This window comes from Pundamilia nyererei, unplaced genomic scaffold, assembly GCF_000239375.1.
Source record: "Pundamilia nyererei isolate P.nyererei 1_Seehausen unplaced genomic scaffold, PunNye1.0 scaffold00092, whole genome shotgun sequence".
Lineage (NCBI taxonomy): Eukaryota > Metazoa > Chordata > Actinopteri > Cichliformes > Cichlidae > Pundamilia > Pundamilia nyererei.
The window spans coordinates 1,956,512-1,973,997 of record NW_005187493.1 but is presented as its reverse complement, the minus strand read 5'-3'; the positions used below and the strand labels follow the sequence as shown (position 1 = coordinate 1,973,997).

Here is a 17,486-nt window from a genome sequence, read left to right as displayed (position 1 = left end):
GTGGACAAAATACTCATTTGCCTAATAATTCTGCACTCCCTGTATAATCTTACCACTCCAAATATGATGTCTATTATTTAAATTTGAACATGTGTGCTCACCTGGGATCATGGGCTTTTGGAGCCTGAGCAGGCTTGGTCTTCTCCATGGGAATCTGAACTGTAGTCGAATCTTCTTTATTTGTGCTGAGCATAACCTGTGACTCCTGCGAGACAAATCCACGGCGTACGCGCTCAATATGTGCACATTTATGCATTCACAAAAGGTGAACTTTACATTTTAAAATTCCCTTTAGACTACCTCTTCAATCTTTTTCGAGGCATCGTCAAGATTTTTTTTCTTCCACTCGGGCATTAGGTCATCTAGATAGCTTAGCTCTCGCTTGGAGAAACACAAGTCCAACACCTTGCGGATGAAAACCAGAGCCAACACCTGCAGAAAAAGGCAGACGAACAGGCTCGGTGTTTAAACAGAAGATACGGCTCCACTAGGTAAGACGGAATGGTTGTGGTCAACTCACCATCATGGGGAAGACTATGGCCGCCGGTGATGTCTTAATGACCCAGAGAAGCACCAGACACGTGAGCTGGGTGACAGTAAACAGATGCACCTTTCTCAAGGGAACGTGTCGCAGGTAGATGAAATCTGGCTGGTGCTTCGCCGGCATACCAAACAGTTTCAGACGGTCAAAGAACTGAGAAGTGGTAAAGATGAAAGCAGGTGTTATGGAAGTTGGCAAAGGAGAGAACAAATTAATGAGAGCAAAGCAAAGAGACAGATGGTGAATATGGAAAAAGAATGAATGCATCTGGTTAGTTCAGACAATAAACTGTCAGGCCATGATTAATTGCAACAGCATTATAATTAGAAAAGGCAAGGGTGCAGCAGGGGGCATCCAGCAAGAGAGGACAAGAGAACAGTTTTAATTATTTTGCAGTTTTGAGTCAGAGTTGGTGTTTTTTGGGGGGGTTTTTTTTGGAAGTACGTTATTCATAGTGTAGTATTGTTTCAGACATTCTCCAAAAACAGTCTGCATGCCAAAATATCCTTGGGCAAGATAACGAACCCCGAGGAGCTCCTGATGTGTTCATCAGAGTGTTAATATATACAGCAGCATGCATCGAGAAGGGGCCGGAGTAACCACTTTTTCCTGGTTTGAACCTCCTCACTGGCAAAGACCAGTCTGCGTGGAGTCTGCATGTTCTACTGTGTCTGTGCGTGTTTCCTTCCACAGTCCAAAAACATGCTTGTTAGATCAATTGGTTATTTAATTTGGCTGCAGGTAAGGATTGGAGAATGAGTGGTTGCCTGTCTCTCTGTGTTAGTCGTGTGGTGGATCGGCAATCTGTGCAATGGCTGGCGTATTCAATCACACCAGGACAAGGCGCCTTCAGCTGCCACCAGATTAAAGGAAGGAGAGCTTTCTAAATAATCATAATCACAGTATATTTTGTTTTTGTGTCAACTGCACAATCATGCTGCATAGTTCCTCACCTGGATGCCTTTTAATGAAGACACTCCCATGTAGAGGAAAACACCATACAACACTGGCATAGGAATGAGCTGAAAAAACAAACAGACATTATATTTTTATCAGCTAATTTATCCATTAACTTCCATTATAAGTATTATATTTTTTTTTTACAGCAGATATTTCTTGTCATAGTAGGTATATTGCACATCTGATTCATGTGTAATACACCAGAGGGGGCCACCATTATATAGCTTCTCTGACTAACCTTGAGGGCTCTAGTCATGAATACAGATAAGCCCATGAGCAGGAAGATGACCAGGCCAGTAAGTCTCTGTTCTCTGATCCCCAGGAAGCGAGGCTGCTCCCCTGGAGCTGAGCTCTCTGACTCCAGCTTCAGACTATTGACATGAGAGATCGACAAGACAGTGGCTGCCACGAACCAGGGCAAGCCCATGATGGAGCATACGGCCAGCATCACTCCCACCATCAGCAGGTCCAGATGGTACCCACAGCCTTTCTGTATCGCAGAAGTCCGAAAATCAGAAAAGCTTCAGGACTTATTTGAATATGATTAAAAAAATGTTGTCTTACCAGTAGTTTGTGCTCTTTGCGGTTGACTATAACGCCAGTTATTTGTTGGTCCATGAAGATGAGGATCGTACAGAGAAGAGCAGGAATCGATGCAACCAAAGCTGTCCACCATGGATTTCGCCCTATTGGATTGATGAACCAACCACGATCATCTCTGGTAGGCTGAAGAGGTAATTACCAGAAATATAATGCAATAATGCAGCTAATCATCCTCAATGGTTTTATATCATGAAGTGCAAGTTATACAGTTCCTCTATACCTGGAATTTGCTTGGCACATTCAGCTTTTGGGAGGGTACTCCAATGGCAAAGTCAATCAGGACCATAAAAACAATGGTAAGAAACACTGCAAAATCACTGATCATAGACCGCACCTGAGCAGAAGAGACAACAAGGCTACGAGATTAATGATCATTAACACAATGCAATAAGTTTTAATGCTATTGCCAGTGCCTACTAATCTATTACTCATGATGTGGTTAGTTACCTTAGTGGGGAAATAACGGCTAGTCTTGAATTGTTTGAGAAAGGCAGACATGAAGAACGTTGAAAAGAACAAGATAGCAGACCAGAAAAGGACATCTGGGGTGTAGGGGCCATGGTGACCGCATGCTGTCCCAACAAAGTGGCCGTGCAGACTGATACACTCCTACAGAGATGAACAGAGATCCTATTACAATAAATGCATCACATTCATTCATGCATCACATAAAACTGTTTTATCAGAATTATGTGGCGGACTGGAAGAGTCTCCAGAGCATAAAAAAGACATAAAACAGACAAACAAAATGGCCTTTGGTGTGCTTAACTAAACACACAGCAGCGACAGTTTAATTGAAGTCTCCTTGTCAGTGTTTGCAAAGATCCTTAAGTGAGGTCGGCTGCACATTGGAAGGTGAGGGGGTTAGTTGAATGTTAACAAGTTGGGAAAGTAAACAAGCTGGAACAAATGTGGCAAGTGCTATTATGAAAGTTATATCAACATTAGACTTCATTAGATGTGTGTTCCCACATAGTTACGTTACCTTGACAGTCAGGTTGGTCCAGGGTACAGCAGAGGCTGTGATGTTTCTCTCAGTCCAAATTTCCACGGTTTCATTACTTGGATTATCAGGTTCTGCACACTTACAGCTACAGACAAAGACGCATAACACACACAATGAATTGAACTATACATCAGCTCACAAAAATGTGTCAGAACAAGTCAAGCATAAGATGAGGAAAGCAGGAAAGTGATCAGCAAAAAAAGAACGAGCAGTGAAAAAGCTACAGCGTAAACATTCTGGTAAACTCTCGAGGAAATTGAGTTACTGACTATGCCAGGGTGAGCTTGTCCAAATCACTGTATGCGTTGTAAGGGTAGAGTTCTCCCAGGTGAAACAGTTTTTCCAAAGCCTCATAGATGAAGATGAGGCAGATGAGGGCAGCAAAGGCCTCCTCTGTGAAACGAGTGATGTAGCACACCAGGGAACTAGCATCTGTGGCAACCAACAGTAAACACAGCAGGGCTGTCCATAAGCCTATGCAAGTCCGCAGCGACAGATAAGAAAGGTCGTAGTCCCTGAAAGAGGAGAGGAGAGGAAATGAGAGAAGAGACTAAAGTTAGAGCACAGCGGGGAACAGGGACAAATGTCATTTTGGCGATAATGATGTCACAAGGAAGCTGTTGTGAGTCCTGTACATACTTGCAGAATTTGAAGAGGATTTTCTCAAACACAAGAACAGGACCTGTGCTGCCCAGGATGGTGAGAGGCTGACCAGCAAACAGCGAGTAGGCTACTCCAGTCATAGACGCACCAAATAAGGACTCAATGGCGCTCTACAACATATGTTGCAAATGCAGAGAGCCTGTAACCTTTGCTACACAATCTTGAGTAACATTCAGTCTTGATGCTGTGGTAGTAATGGCCTAAAGACACGGCAGTATATAACTACAATATAGTACTGTGAATGTGTCCTTGAGTGTGTTTAAGCTCTTACAATACGTCCTTCTGTCGCCTCCCCCAGCAGTCCCCCGAAGGTGATGACAGGAGACATGCAGGCACAGTAGAGGAAGAGGAAGGAGGCCACACACTGGAGGCTGACACCATCCTTAAAATCACTCCAATAGAATGGAGCTTTCCTCTTGATGTCCAGGATCAGACCACCAAATAACCTGATCGCAGCACATATGGAAAGAAGAGGACTAGTTCAGTAAACAAAGACAGTTTAACCTGACATATCCTCACTGCATGAACATGATGAGCATGGAATATTTTCAGAAACAGTTCTATTTTTTTGGGGGTTTTTTTGTATTTGCAAAAACACATCAAGACAAAGAATAGTACAGTACATGGACTTGGGACACTTAAAGAAAGGGGGGAAACTGGTACTAACATTTGCTTAACGAACAACATGTCCCCTGTTTGATCTGGGGTTGGGTCAGGAACGACATTCAGTGTAAAAAATGGAAAAAAAAAAACAAGGGGAAAAAATCAGCCAAATCAAATGTGTAACTACCTGCTGTACCAGGCCCTAGTGAGTAAGGAAGCAGCATGGTACTTATTGAATTACTGAAATAACTAGCTTAACTATAGTGAAACTAGCAGGTGTAATGGCTTTGTAGCACTGCTTTATAGTCCTCAAGTCTAATGGCTGCTTCTAGTGGCTCTGTGGTGTTGTAGAAAGGTTCACTGGGATTGTGGTGTGTGACAGATCACAGCTCCTTGCAGCACATAAGTCACCTAATTGACCTACAACCTATGAGCCATAGCAGCATCTTGGCACTCTTCAACTTTAATCGGTGCTGTATCAAACATTTGAAACAGCCTCACAATAAAATCACAATAATTTCAAGTTATTGTGTTAATGTAAATAGGAAAAGTGCTGAGGAAAGACACCTGCAAAAGATCTGGAGCCACCATAAAGGCCTTGAGTGGCTCAGCAGGGCAAGTTTATCAGTAGTTTAGCAGCAGTTTAGACTTGTAGCGCAACACTCTCTGTCATGACCTCCTCCAAACAGTCCGCAGTTCTAAGGAGGGAGCCTGTGATCGTCACGTGTTCCGCATTCAAGTGACTTTTTATGCTGTGTAGAATTCAGATTGCACTGTGGAAAATGTGCACATTTGCTGCTGGATGAGAGCAACAAAATTTAATTCATCTACCTCTCAAAGGCTCAGTCTTTTATGCTAAACTGAGATAAACAGCTCCTGGCTCAAGCTACACAGCTAACACACAAATGGACATTATAGTCATCTAATTTAACTCTTGGCATGATAGTTGCTACTATTTTCTAAATTCAAGTTATTACTTTAAGATTAATTTGGACAATTGATAACATGATGATCAGAAGAAAAAAATGGGTTAAAATGAAGTTGCCTGTAAATGATTGTTGTAGACAAAATGGACAAGATGTGATTGTACTAACCTTTATTTCAATAAAATGGAACTTTTTTTGGTACCTCACTAAAAATTGTGGTGTGTGGGATGTAAATAGAAAAGATAAAAAGAATCTTGTTGAGAAAGAAGATTTCAAAGACAACCTTTTCTTTAAAGAATAAAGTAAAATGTTTTCGTCTTCAGTTTCCTTCAGGCTGTCACATTCGCACTGGTAATTGTCACTTGTCTGTTCCTCACAAATCCAAATTTAGATTTCGTGACCGGAGCAAATGGGAACACAGTGAAGAGTGCTAAACTCAGGCCCAGGCTGCAACACATCCATTAAGGCACCTAACTGCAAGCTGTTTTAAGGGTTACATTTCTGGGGGAAAACACCCTGCTGTCTGAATATGCCTTCTACAGTCACCATTACAGAAGCAAGAAGTCTGGGCAAACCTTCCAGTTCTCTGCAGTTCTGGCCCGTGGTGTTCAGCATGCAGCTCTTCCTCTTCCTGACAGACGGTGCCATTAGGGACTCCAGGCATCTTCCTTTTCTCCTGCAGATATCAAGGAATGCAAAATTATGATACACTGAACCAACAGTTATAAATTTTCGTTGTACAAATATCTTTAATTGACTGCAGCTATGTACCTGAGATGGGACCTTTTTTGGGGGTTCAATACGGATTGAGGGGTCCCACTCTCCTGGTGGCAGGACAGTTACTTGGTCTAGAAACTCATCTATTCCCGCTAGAAGGTCACTTCTGTCCTTTGCCTTATATGCTACATCATGAAAAATCTGGTACAGAAAAAAGCAAAAGAAATAGAAAACTCAGCCTCTTTATTCCTGCAAGAGAGATGCTCAGATTTATTTTGATTGACAGAGTGCTTACCTCATCTGTCATGATGGTTGCCATGGAGCGACCGATTTCATGGTATTGCTGAGCCTTCCCATCAGGGCCAAGAAGTATGAAGAGGAACCTAATATTTGTCAGCAGATGAATTTCAGTTTATAAAGAGTTTCTGGAATATTGAATTTGATTTTATGATTAAAGCAGGGAGCTGCAGCTGTCTACCTGGTCGGTATGGGCACCTCTGTAAGTCCAGTGAGCAGCACAGCAGGGGAAAGGCGCACAAAGGCTACAATAGGCCTCTCCAGGAAGTCCAGCTCTCCCACCAGCACATTGGAAGCCTCTGCACCCTCTGGGATCTTTTTCATGAAGTGCAGATCCACCTGTTCAGACGGGACAGATGCAAATATCAGTACAGGATTTGATCTCAATGTTGATGTTATGATGTAAGTCGATTGGGATTTTTGTTACGGTATTTAAAAACGTTGTTTGTGAATTTTTGTATATCTATTCTTCATTTGTCTCCAGTTTTCTTTTCTATGCTATTGTAACTTGTCTGCCCAGAATTAATGTCCTTAATTTTCTTCTCTTTAGCGTGTTGTTTATTGATTTACTGTAATAACTAACTTAACAGTAGAGAACCGAGCAGGTCCAGTGCTCAATAGAAACCTTTGTCTGTGGCTTTATGGCACTGCTTTTTAGTCTTTCGTTGGTGGACTGCTGTTAGTGGCTCTGTGTTGTTGTGGTTATCACATTTGCCTTACATGTGGAAAAACCTCTCGTTTGATACTGAGAGGAAACACAAAAACCCAACCTCAGGGGGTTACAAGCCTGGATAAATGGGAGTGTTGAGTAAGAAAGGGCATCTGCTATGGCAACCCTTTGGGAGGCTCTAAAAGTACCTTTATTGATGGGCTACAGCTGTGTGTTGTTCCACTGTAGGGGGCACTATGTGACACAATTGTTTCTCATTATATTTACAGCATCCCAGTTCAGGTCTCCAGTGCATCCCCCCCCGCCCACACACACACACACACACAAAATAAGATCTGTTGTTGTTGTTTAGCATAATCATGTTTACAAGTGTTCTGGTTTTCTTTAATAGCATTCATCTAAAGAAATGCAACATTTGCTCTACAGCCTGCTTGTTTACCTTACTCAGGTCCACCTGAGTGCTGTCCTGTCCAGCACTGTTCTTAGCTGCTTCGTTGGATTGAATAGGCTGGGGAGACGTGGCTGACCCTGCAGGGTGTTTATGTGCATGTGTGATGGAAGGAGACAAATGATTCAGAGTCAGTAAATATGATAGTTGTTGTGCCAAGTCCAAACTAACAACGATGAATAAAAAAATATATCGCCCTGAAAGAAATATATGTTTGTTATACAGTCTGACTTACTTTTTATTTTCATGTATTTTTATGTATTTTTACCCTGACTATAATTTGAACTGAAAATCTTAATTAATATTACAATTAAAAACCCAATCAAGGCCCCTCAGCACACAGCCAAAGTAACCCCCCCCCCCCTTCTACATGACTTCTACTTTGATGCAGAGAGCACAAGTCAGGATGCGCTTGTGTGTGACATCCACCATCAAACTCACCAATCAGATGAGGTTCTGACTGTTTGCGTGCTCCCTCTGTGATGGAGCGTACAATGGGAATCAAATTCTTCTTCTTCTCGTTTTGGTGGTGGTGTCTCTTGAGCAGTGCCTCACGAACCCTCACTCTTACGCTGTCATCCAGCTCATTGGATGCCTCCTGGTGGTCCAGTACCATGTCTGCAACGCAGGTCAAACTCATAAACCCAGAGTTTAGTATGATCAGAGCGTTGGTGTTCCACATCAACAGCATCTAGCAGCCCATATTTGCATAATGCATTTTGGTTACTTTGAATAGAACTTTTATCCATTTGCAGTAAATACCTCTTCAAATAGTAAACCCAGTTATCTAGAAATCATAATGTCTCAACATTATACCCTCCTTGATTTATGGAACACATGTTAATTTTATGTAACCGCTGCTTTTAAAACAAATACAAGCCAATCTGGTCAGACATCTTTCACTGTTGAACAGAAGGTGAAAGTTTAAAGGGTTATGTCAATATCTGTCCACATGAAACTGCAGAATAATCAGCATCTCTCCATCTTTCTTACCGCTTCTGCACTTTATCAGGCCTTGCTTGCTCACTTGGTTCTTGTTATTTTTGTTTATGTGTGTGTGTGTGTGTGTGTGTGCGTGCGTGCGTGCGTGCGTGCGTGCGTGCGTGTGTGTGTGTACACTTTTGACCCGGTAAATTAGAGAAAATACAAAACAAAACAAACAAACAGCAATCCTTGTTTTTTAAAGTCATTAAAGATGAATGCAGTGAAATGATTCCATCCTGGAAAAAGAACACTTCAAAGAAATAATTAAGTTCAGAATGACCATGACCTTCATGCCCATAATGGGTGTATATAAACTTCTGACCACAATTATATGCCAAACATGAGAAAACAGCACATGATAAAGACCAATAATAAGTTTTGTTTCGCCCTTAATAATGAGTCTGAACCTGCCTTCTTATATAGAGCACTCGGGTAGAGTCATATTAACATACAAGTGTTCTCACCTGCGATCTCTTCAATGCAGTCAGCATGCATGTCAAGCAATACGCTGCCGTTGATAATGCAACTGCGCAGCTCAAATAGACTGTGGAGGGAAAGCGTAGCAACGTAAGGCTTGCTCCACCTTTCTCCACCGTCCTCCACATCTTCCTCAAACTTCAGCCATCTGCAGCATAAAGAGATGTTATTTAGCAACTTGCAAGTTGGAGCACATGTGAAGTATTATTATTATGATTTTTTCCTTCTGTTTAATTCGCTATATTGATTACAAAGGCTACCATACAAAGGCTTAATTATTTTTATAAAACTTAAGAACATAATTTCAATCTTATAAATTGACAAAGTGTCATTTAAATGACAACAGCTGAGCCAAAACAAGCTGTTACTGTGGATAAAGAATAACATGTAAAGAAATGTTTGCTTTAGCAAAAGCTTCTTTTCAGCTACCATTAAAAAAAACAAACAGCATTTCTATCACTTCTTCTTCATTTTTGCATTTTTTTAGAAGGTCAATAGTATAATTTATTCCTAAGTATATCTACTGTCAGTTTTCGACAAAAGTCCCCACTTGGTACATTTGCTGTACATCGTCTCCCAGCAGATAAAATGTTCCTCACCTGATTAGTGCTTTTGAACAAAGCATTAACCTGACTCCTGCAGTAGCTCTGCAATCAGAGCTTGATTGTAAAGGGCACCGTTAGCCCATTGTTCAGTCTCCTCTGGCTTTTTGGTCTCATTCTAGTTGCAGATATGTAACTTCAATGTATTTGGGCTGTTTAGGGCTGTTAGAGCACATATAGTGTCGCTCTATACGTGTGGATAATGTGGGTTCAGTGTACAGTGTAATTTATTTTATAACTGTTTTTTAGTTTTATGATTGCAGACATTAGGAATATTTAAATAAAATATTAGTTAAAATAAAAATCATATGATAAATGTTTTATTTATTTATTTATTTATTTTTAATGATTTAACTCTATGGGTGTTGTTTGGGCTTTAATCTTTCTGTTGTTGGAGCTCCAGTTTTATTCTTGAGTTATTAATTTGTCAAAAAAGACACAAAACGGAAAATTTGTCACGTTGTGTCATTGTTGTTTTTTTTGCTTCCAATTTCCTTGTTACTGCTCCACTGCGACATGATATTATACTGATTTTCTGTTTCCAAAATATCTTGTAAATATTTAGAGTTGACCTCTCACACACGGAGGACAGTGAGCTACCACACAAGTTGCTGGTTTGTCCAGCAGGGGTGGCTGACGCAGAGACTTAAAACCTTTAGGTAAGAACTGAAACCAAAGGCCCTTGAGAACAGATGCTATGCTTTCCCAGCCGTGGCTATAAAAGGGACTGCTTGACTCACGTCGGGTCTTTTTAAAGGAGTTCCTTGAAGTATGATGAATACACTTCTTCTTCAGCTAAGGAGCATTCAACTTTAAATGGAAAGCTGTTTTTCTTTCCCACGCATAGATGTGCTTTAAATCTCTTGTACAGTGGTTCACACCACCAAATAAAAAAAAGTGAGCATGAGAAACTTAGATTTGGCATTTGAACAGCACAAATAAGCCATATTTGTTTGACTCACGGCTTTTGATCTTTTCACCTTGAGCTAACCTTCAGCGAGCTTTAAGTGTAACTACCTCTTGTAGACTTCCCTCTTCATATTAGTGCTGCTGTAGAGCTGCCAGGCTGTCAGAAACCTTATTGCTAAGCACTGTTACCAACAGCTCCCTGAGGAGATATCCTGACCTGGCTGTTTCTTTCCACTCAGCATCCTTGCCATCCTTGACACAGATCTCATCCAGCTCGGTGAACAGCTCATGGGACACGTGTTCAGCGTCCTCCTCATTGCCTAGAATGAACTGGACCCGCTGGGATGGTGTGTCTGGTGATGTGTGGGAGGAAGGAGAGGTGACCTGTAGGTTCTCAAAAGACTTTCCAAAACATAACATTTCTTACTTTGTCCTTACATGCCTTTTAATGGCTTCTGAGCCCACATGCATACATACTTTAACACACATTTGTACACATGTGCAGCATGCTGATTTGTTCCTGTTCTGTGTTAGCTAATTAGTGGTTTGTCAATTTCAGCCTGGAGTCCTGCATGTGTGAAGTGCCCACAATATTGATAGGCTTTGTTTAACAACCACTACCTACTCTATGGGTGCTGGTCCTGTTAGCAAGTCACTATATGGCTCCATCTGATTGGTGAATGACTATATGAGCCAAAATAATCAAAATAATGCATCTAAACTGTAAAACACTTTAAGTAATGGGGTAGCCTAAGAAAAATTCTGATGTGTTTGTTTCTGTATGCGCTACCATGACTAGAACTGGTTGTCTCATTCTCCTCGCTTTGTTGTGCTGCAATGCTGCTTGCCCTTCTGTCTCTCTTGCGGTGGCGGGAACCATGACCTTTGTGGTGACGATGGCTCTGCCTGGGCATCCGGACCCCAACGAACAGAGTCCTGTGACCTGAAAACAATGCAAAAAAAAAAAAGACAAGAAAAATTAAAAGAAAGTATATTTGATTATCAAGTAAACATGCGAGCATTTTAATGTCACACAGGCATGCACTTTAGTTTAACTTCATTTTATCTGATGAAAAGACTGTAAGGAGTTTAGTGGATTGACAAAACAAGTAGTTATTATGCAAATAGGCTAATCCGAGATGCAAGATGTCTTCATAAGTTCTATTTTTATTGTTAATTTATTTAATAAACATGAAACAAGGAGAGCTCCCGTTAGACCAAAGGGACTCACAATGAAGAGGTTTTTGCTCCTGCTGTCAATTGATTGCTGTGTGGTGAAGATTTGCAACCAAAATTTAAAACTGATGGTTATCTTGAGAGAGCTTCAGTAATTTTACAAGATTTGACTAGAGACTATGTGACCTGTTTTTGTGCAATTAGTTTACTCTCTACAGGTATTTTTAAGTTTACCCGCAATATTAAGAGCATTTAGCGCTTGGAAAAAGAATTATCTTCAAACACTGAGAGGGGAAAAACATGAAGGAATAATGTGTCCTATGATTTCTCAGCATGCAGGATAAAAGTGAAAGCCATTAAACTCAGGCATAGGTGTTAAACTCCACGGGGAAAATGAGAAAACAACACCCTTCCTGTCCTATATTAGTCTTGACTGTTGCCATCATTAATTATCATTAGTGGATTCAATTTCAAAAACAGCGTGGTGTGATAACCAAGAGACTGATTGCATGTGACACTGTATATACTGGAGCTTTATTTGAATATTAGTCTTTTTGAATAAATAAATAAACAACAGGCTTACACAAATAGATTTTAAACATTTTGAGAGAATAATTCTGCATAAGACATATGAATTTTATTATTTTTGAATATGAGTGAACGTACATGCACTCATGGACACACGTTATTGATCAGCATCTGGTCAACTCAGCATAGCGTAGTGCAGGACTTCATACATTTGTTTGGCAAGCAGGAGGTTATTGGTTCATTTCCAGCCAGAGATCCAGATCCTACATTGGTCTCATTTTCCACTTGGTGGGCAAATATGTTAACCACTACACTATACTGTTAGCATTGCTGCCTCACAGCAACAATGTTAGCAGTGCTGGGTTTGAAACTACCATCTGGCTGGGGCTTGAAGTTTGCCTGCTCTTCTCATGTCTGTGTGGGCTAACTCTGGGTTCCTACTACAGTCCGAGAACAACCAGTTAGTCGAGTTGGGTTAATTGGTGATTCTAGATTAGATATGAGTATGTCTGTCTCACTAAGTTGGGCTTGCAACAGGCTGGCAACCCGTTAGGAGTGTACTCTAAATAGTTAGCCATACGGATCTGGTGCAATGTGGATCAGGAAGTGCTCAAAGGTGGGGGCTTTGGTTGTCTGATCCCATTCTGCTGAAACTGGTTCTTGAGACATATAAGATTACTTATATTATGGACAAAGGACCCAAACGAGTGTGTGAGACTGATATACAGCTAGATATAATTGGGAACACCTCAGGATACAGACTGGGTTCTGGAACCGGTCTCCTGGTGAGTGGTTGGAGTATAATCCACTCTGGAGTTGCCTTCAGTGTGAGGCAGTGAGAGGGGTGGTCAGAGGTAAAAGTGGGCCACAGCGATCCAGATGATTACGTTTAATTACGTTTTTTAATACAGTTTAATACTGTAGAGCCAATATATACAGGTTGCAAAAAAGCAAATAAACTTTTAAGCAATTTTTAGCAGATTGGAGCTTTTAGATATTGAGTTTTTATGTTCAGTTGACCACTGAAATAAAAGTTCATTTAGATAATGCACCAAAATAACAAGGGACGTGTTCTAACTTGAACACGTCCCTTGGCCCTTCCCAAGAAGGTGTGCACAAGGGTGCTGGAGAGGACAGTCTATCCACTGGCTGAACATCAGATTCAGGACAAACAATACATTTTCCTTCTTTGTCGTGGATTACTGGATCAGATCTTTATCCTCTTGAGGATTTTTTTTTATGTTCGGTGTCCTGCTCGGCGGCACTTCAGGACTATAGGTTATCAGGCCTGTTGTTAAAAGGCTACGTGGTCCATGTACAACTACAGAGAATGCTTTTTTTGGTACCGCTGAAAGTCATACTTGCAGCAGTACAAGTCAGATGGTCTAAAATAAATCTTAACAAAACTGTGACAGATGGATTCTTGCTGACCCTGTATTTTACACATGGGGGCAACTTTCAACAAATCTGCAAGTTACTCACTTTCCAGTTCTTCCTTCTCATAGTGGATGTTCAGCACAGAGCTGGTTCCTCCCTGATCTACCACCACCTCCTCATCAGGCCTCTGATGGACACAGATATAAAAAAGACACATGTAAGCATAATGATTCTGCTTTGATTTTATTTTATTTTTTTGGTGTAATCAATGCTCTTTGTCTCTAGTAGCCATATTGATTCGGTGGAAATGTTGATCGTCTTCAGCCTTTAAGGATTAGGCCCTGAAAGAAAGTTTTGAAGGTTATTAAGTCAAGAAGTTTCCTGATAAGGAGAAGCTATTGTCACCGCAAAGGAAGTTTTTCCACAAGAAGCATCAAATTCCTGAAAGTTATTCTTAGAATGTCTGGTATGGACACATGCAGGAGGACAGGCAGGCGTGCACACTCGGCAGCACACAGACACACACACACACAGCAGAGGTAAAAAGAGTATGAGTGCAAGGCTCTACTGTCCTGGGGAAATCAAATCAAATTAACAAAGAGCCATTTCCATTGGAGATGAATCTGTTGGCAGACTGCTGCAGGATGTTGCTGTTCTAAGAAACAGTGCAGTTAGCTCACATGCAGTGTGTTTTTCATGGTGAGTGTATCTGACCTATGATAATAAGGGCAGATTGCTCCAAGACATGTTACAAAATGTTTGGAGTAACTCTACTGCTCCATCGTATCTGTTTACAGGATGTTTACAAATATATTACCACAATGAATTTTAAATGAAACAACTCAGATGCAGACTTTCAGATTTAATTCAGTGGGCTGAACAACAAGATTACATAAAAATGTGAGGAACTAAAGCATTTTTACACATAATCCCTTCATTTCAGGGGCTCAATAGTAATTGGAAAAATTAAATAACTGAAAATAAAATGTTCATTTCTAATACTTGGTTAAATACCCTCTGCAGGTAAAGGGCCTGAAGTCTTGAATTCATGTAGTTCACCAGATTCTGGGTTTCCCCACTTTTAATGCTCTGCCAGGCCTTTACTGCAGCAGCTTTAGTTGTTGTTTGTTTGTGAACCTTTCTGTCCGAATTTTAATCTCCAAGATCTTAGATCTTAGCAAATCTACCCTTTATATTCTTGAGGTTTATGAATGACTTGCACCTTGCAGTGAACTCTATGTATTTACTTTCATGCAGTCTTCTCTTAATTGGTAGACTAGACAGGAGCCTACCTCCTGGTGAGTGTTGTTCACTTGGTTGGCTGTTGTGAAGGTGTATAAACTATTATAGTATGTTGTTGGTTGGAGCTATTACCAGTAAAATACATTGACAGCTGTTGTAGTTTTGCCTCTGTACACCACCACGTAGATTTTAAATTAAACAATCAAGATGTGATTGAATTGCATACTTTGAGTAAAGGGGTTTTCCACAAATGTTTCGTTAACAGAATCAGACATTTTTATACATAATCTCCCATTTTCAGAGGCTCAAATTAATTGAACAAACTAACAGGATTTTAAATGTAAAGATTATTTTATTACTTGAATGAAACTTTGCAGTCAGTGACTATCTAAAGTCTACAACCCATGGATATCACCAAATGCTGTTTCTTTCCTTCATATGCTCTGTCAGATGTTTACAGCTGTTATCTTCAGTTGTTGCTTGTTTGTGGGTTTTAGTAACTGAAAAGCTGCCCTACCTGGCTGAAATCAGGTGGCTGATTTTAACCCCTTTTTTGCCCTGAGAAATTCTGGAGTTGTTTTTGCAATATGGTTTTAGGTATTTCCTGTGAAGCACCGTTTGATCACTACGGCAGAATTAAGCTGAATGCTTTAGCGAGTATAGCTCTGTACACTTCAGAATTCATGCTGCGATTTGTGACAGTCCCATCTGGCAGCCAGACATTCCTCTGCTATAATATTGCCTTCATCGTGTTTGAAGATCATATGATATGCTTTGGATCATTACCTGTTTTTCTCATTCTCCATATGTTTCTTTTCTCATCATTCTGGTACAAGTTCGTCTCAGATTCATCCAAAGGTTGTTTTTTTGTCAGAACTGTGAGTGCTCTTTTAGATATTTTAGCAAAGTCTAATGTGACCTTCCTCTTCTTGAGTGCTGTTGTAAATGCTTTGTGCCCATTCATGAAGAAAACACTTGATTGTGAACTTTAATATATCTACCCTTGGTTTTTCAGCCTAATGATGGCCTTCCTCACTTGCACTGACTTCTCTTTGGTCCTCATATTTAAAATGACAGTCAACTGTATCAACTGAATCAACTTCAGAAATTATGTCTGTCTCCTTTGTCAGGGTGAGGAGTTAGGCCATTCGTGAGGGACTCAGAGTAGAACTGCTACTTCCTCCACATCTGGGCTCATCTTATCAGGAGACGGCCCTGGGCAGACTCAGGACATGCTGGAGAGATTATATCTCTCAGTTGGCTTGGGATGTGGTTGCCACCACAACCTTTACCTAGATAAGTAGCAGAAAATGGATGGATGGATGCATTTGTCATGAAATAACAAGGGAACAGGTCTCACCTGCTCATGAAACTTCTTGTTTGTCAGCGGGCCAATTATTTTTGAACCTTTAAAAATAGGGATATATATATATATAAATATATAATGCTAAACATTTGTAAACCCCTTGAAATAACGATGAACATCTGCACTTCAATCGCATATTGTCCTTGTTAAGTTTGAAGTTATTTAGATCAATTTGGGGTCATCTTCCTATAATTAAGCGACCTCACAGATGTGGTCACACTCCTCTGTGATGATTTATTATTTCAGTAGTTCAGATAACATAGCTCAGAAATAAAACTTCCACTCACTGTGACGTCTACTTTTGCTGACGTCAATATGCCTGTGACAGTGGGCACTGCACCAGTCTATAAATAAATGTAAATCGATGAAGGGATGCATGATGCCATAAATCCCTACCAGCAGCACAATGCAAACACACATGCAGACACTGATATATATAATCTGCTTTCTACACTATGCATGCTTTTGCCAACTCTGTATGCATTGTGTTTACATACTGGCAATGCTACTGTGATTGCATGTGGGTGGATGCAGAATTCTGTAGAACAAAAAATACAGATTTTTAATCAATAGCTTTAAAAACATCTGATAATCTAATTTAGAGCAAAGCTGTTTTGAGAGCATTTGTCTCAACAGGTGTGCATGAGGAATACACAATTGTCATACCATATACTGAATGATGGCTGAGAGTATCTGGATAATCCATTCATTGCATTGCCTTTTAGGTGAAAAACTAAAGGGGAAACACTGAAGACTTGCAGTGTCTCTGTCAGCAATGTTTTGCTGTGGCTGGGATTGCTGCATAATGACCACAGCAGCAACAATAGTTGCAATATGTCTTCCCGAAGGGCTTTTGGATTGTAATATTAGCTTGGTCTACAGCAGAGCCACTGACTCACATTTGTCAGACATACACATAAGAGCAAGAACCTGGACAATGCTACAAAGTATTCACATGAACACAATACATATGGACGATTAGCTCTTTCAATCATCTATTTGAAAATATATCTGACTGATGACTTGCTAAAATTCCAGAAACTCCCTCAACTGCAAATTGTTTCAGGGTTTTCTTGCATGTGCGGCCCATTTCAAGTCTCCCAACAGAAATTCAACGGGGTTCCAAACTTTGGCTTTCACTGGGGCAGTCCCTCAATTTATTCTCTTTAGAACCATCCCTAGGTGGATTTGATGGCACGCCTAAAATCATTGCCCTGATGAAAGGAGCACTTCAGAGAGATGGCCTTTTGCTTGCACAAAATGTCGAATCTGAACAAAGGACGAAAAAACCCCATAGTATAAAATTATGACCACAGTTGGAGAAACATATCCTGATACATAAAGCCTGTCAGGACACAAAACATCTATTGCACTCCAGTACCCTGTGTGTA

At 40.5% G+C, this 17,486-nt stretch overlaps 1 protein-coding gene across 3 annotated transcripts in view; it reads right to left on the bottom strand.

Annotated features, from left to right (window-relative positions):
* The window catches only part of slc4a8 (solute carrier family 4 member 8), a 32,580-nt gene that overhangs the window by 4,046 nt on the left and 11,048 nt on the right, over positions 1 to 17,486 (bottom strand). For all 3 annotated transcript variants that reach the window (XM_005739600.2, XM_005739599.2, XM_005739601.2), the window contains exons 2-23: positions 13,593 to 13,674; positions 11,197 to 11,349; positions 10,624 to 10,759; positions 8,883 to 9,043; positions 7,876 to 8,052; positions 7,426 to 7,514; positions 6,498 to 6,655; positions 6,315 to 6,402; positions 6,074 to 6,220; positions 5,878 to 5,978; positions 4,045 to 4,219; positions 3,750 to 3,883; positions 3,380 to 3,625; positions 3,090 to 3,195; positions 2,552 to 2,713; positions 2,325 to 2,438; positions 2,066 to 2,227; positions 1,740 to 1,991; positions 1,495 to 1,563; positions 521 to 694; positions 301 to 432; positions 102 to 205 (exon numbers count right to left, since the gene is read on the bottom strand). In XM_005739600.2, the coding sequence (XP_005739657.1) occupies positions 102 to 205; positions 301 to 432; positions 521 to 694; positions 1,495 to 1,563; positions 1,740 to 1,991; positions 2,066 to 2,227; positions 2,325 to 2,438; positions 2,552 to 2,713; positions 3,090 to 3,195; positions 3,380 to 3,625; positions 3,750 to 3,883; positions 4,045 to 4,219; positions 5,878 to 5,978; positions 6,074 to 6,220; positions 6,315 to 6,402; positions 6,498 to 6,655; positions 7,426 to 7,514; positions 7,876 to 8,052; positions 8,883 to 9,043; positions 10,624 to 10,759; positions 11,197 to 11,349; positions 13,593 to 13,674 (3,122 nt within the window). The remainder of the gene's footprint in view (positions 1 to 101; positions 206 to 300; positions 433 to 520; positions 695 to 1,494; positions 1,564 to 1,739; positions 1,992 to 2,065; positions 2,228 to 2,324; positions 2,439 to 2,551; positions 2,714 to 3,089; positions 3,196 to 3,379; positions 3,626 to 3,749; positions 3,884 to 4,044; positions 4,220 to 5,877; positions 5,979 to 6,073; positions 6,221 to 6,314; positions 6,403 to 6,497; positions 6,656 to 7,425; positions 7,515 to 7,875; positions 8,053 to 8,882; positions 9,044 to 10,623; positions 10,760 to 11,196; positions 11,350 to 13,592; positions 13,675 to 17,486) is intronic.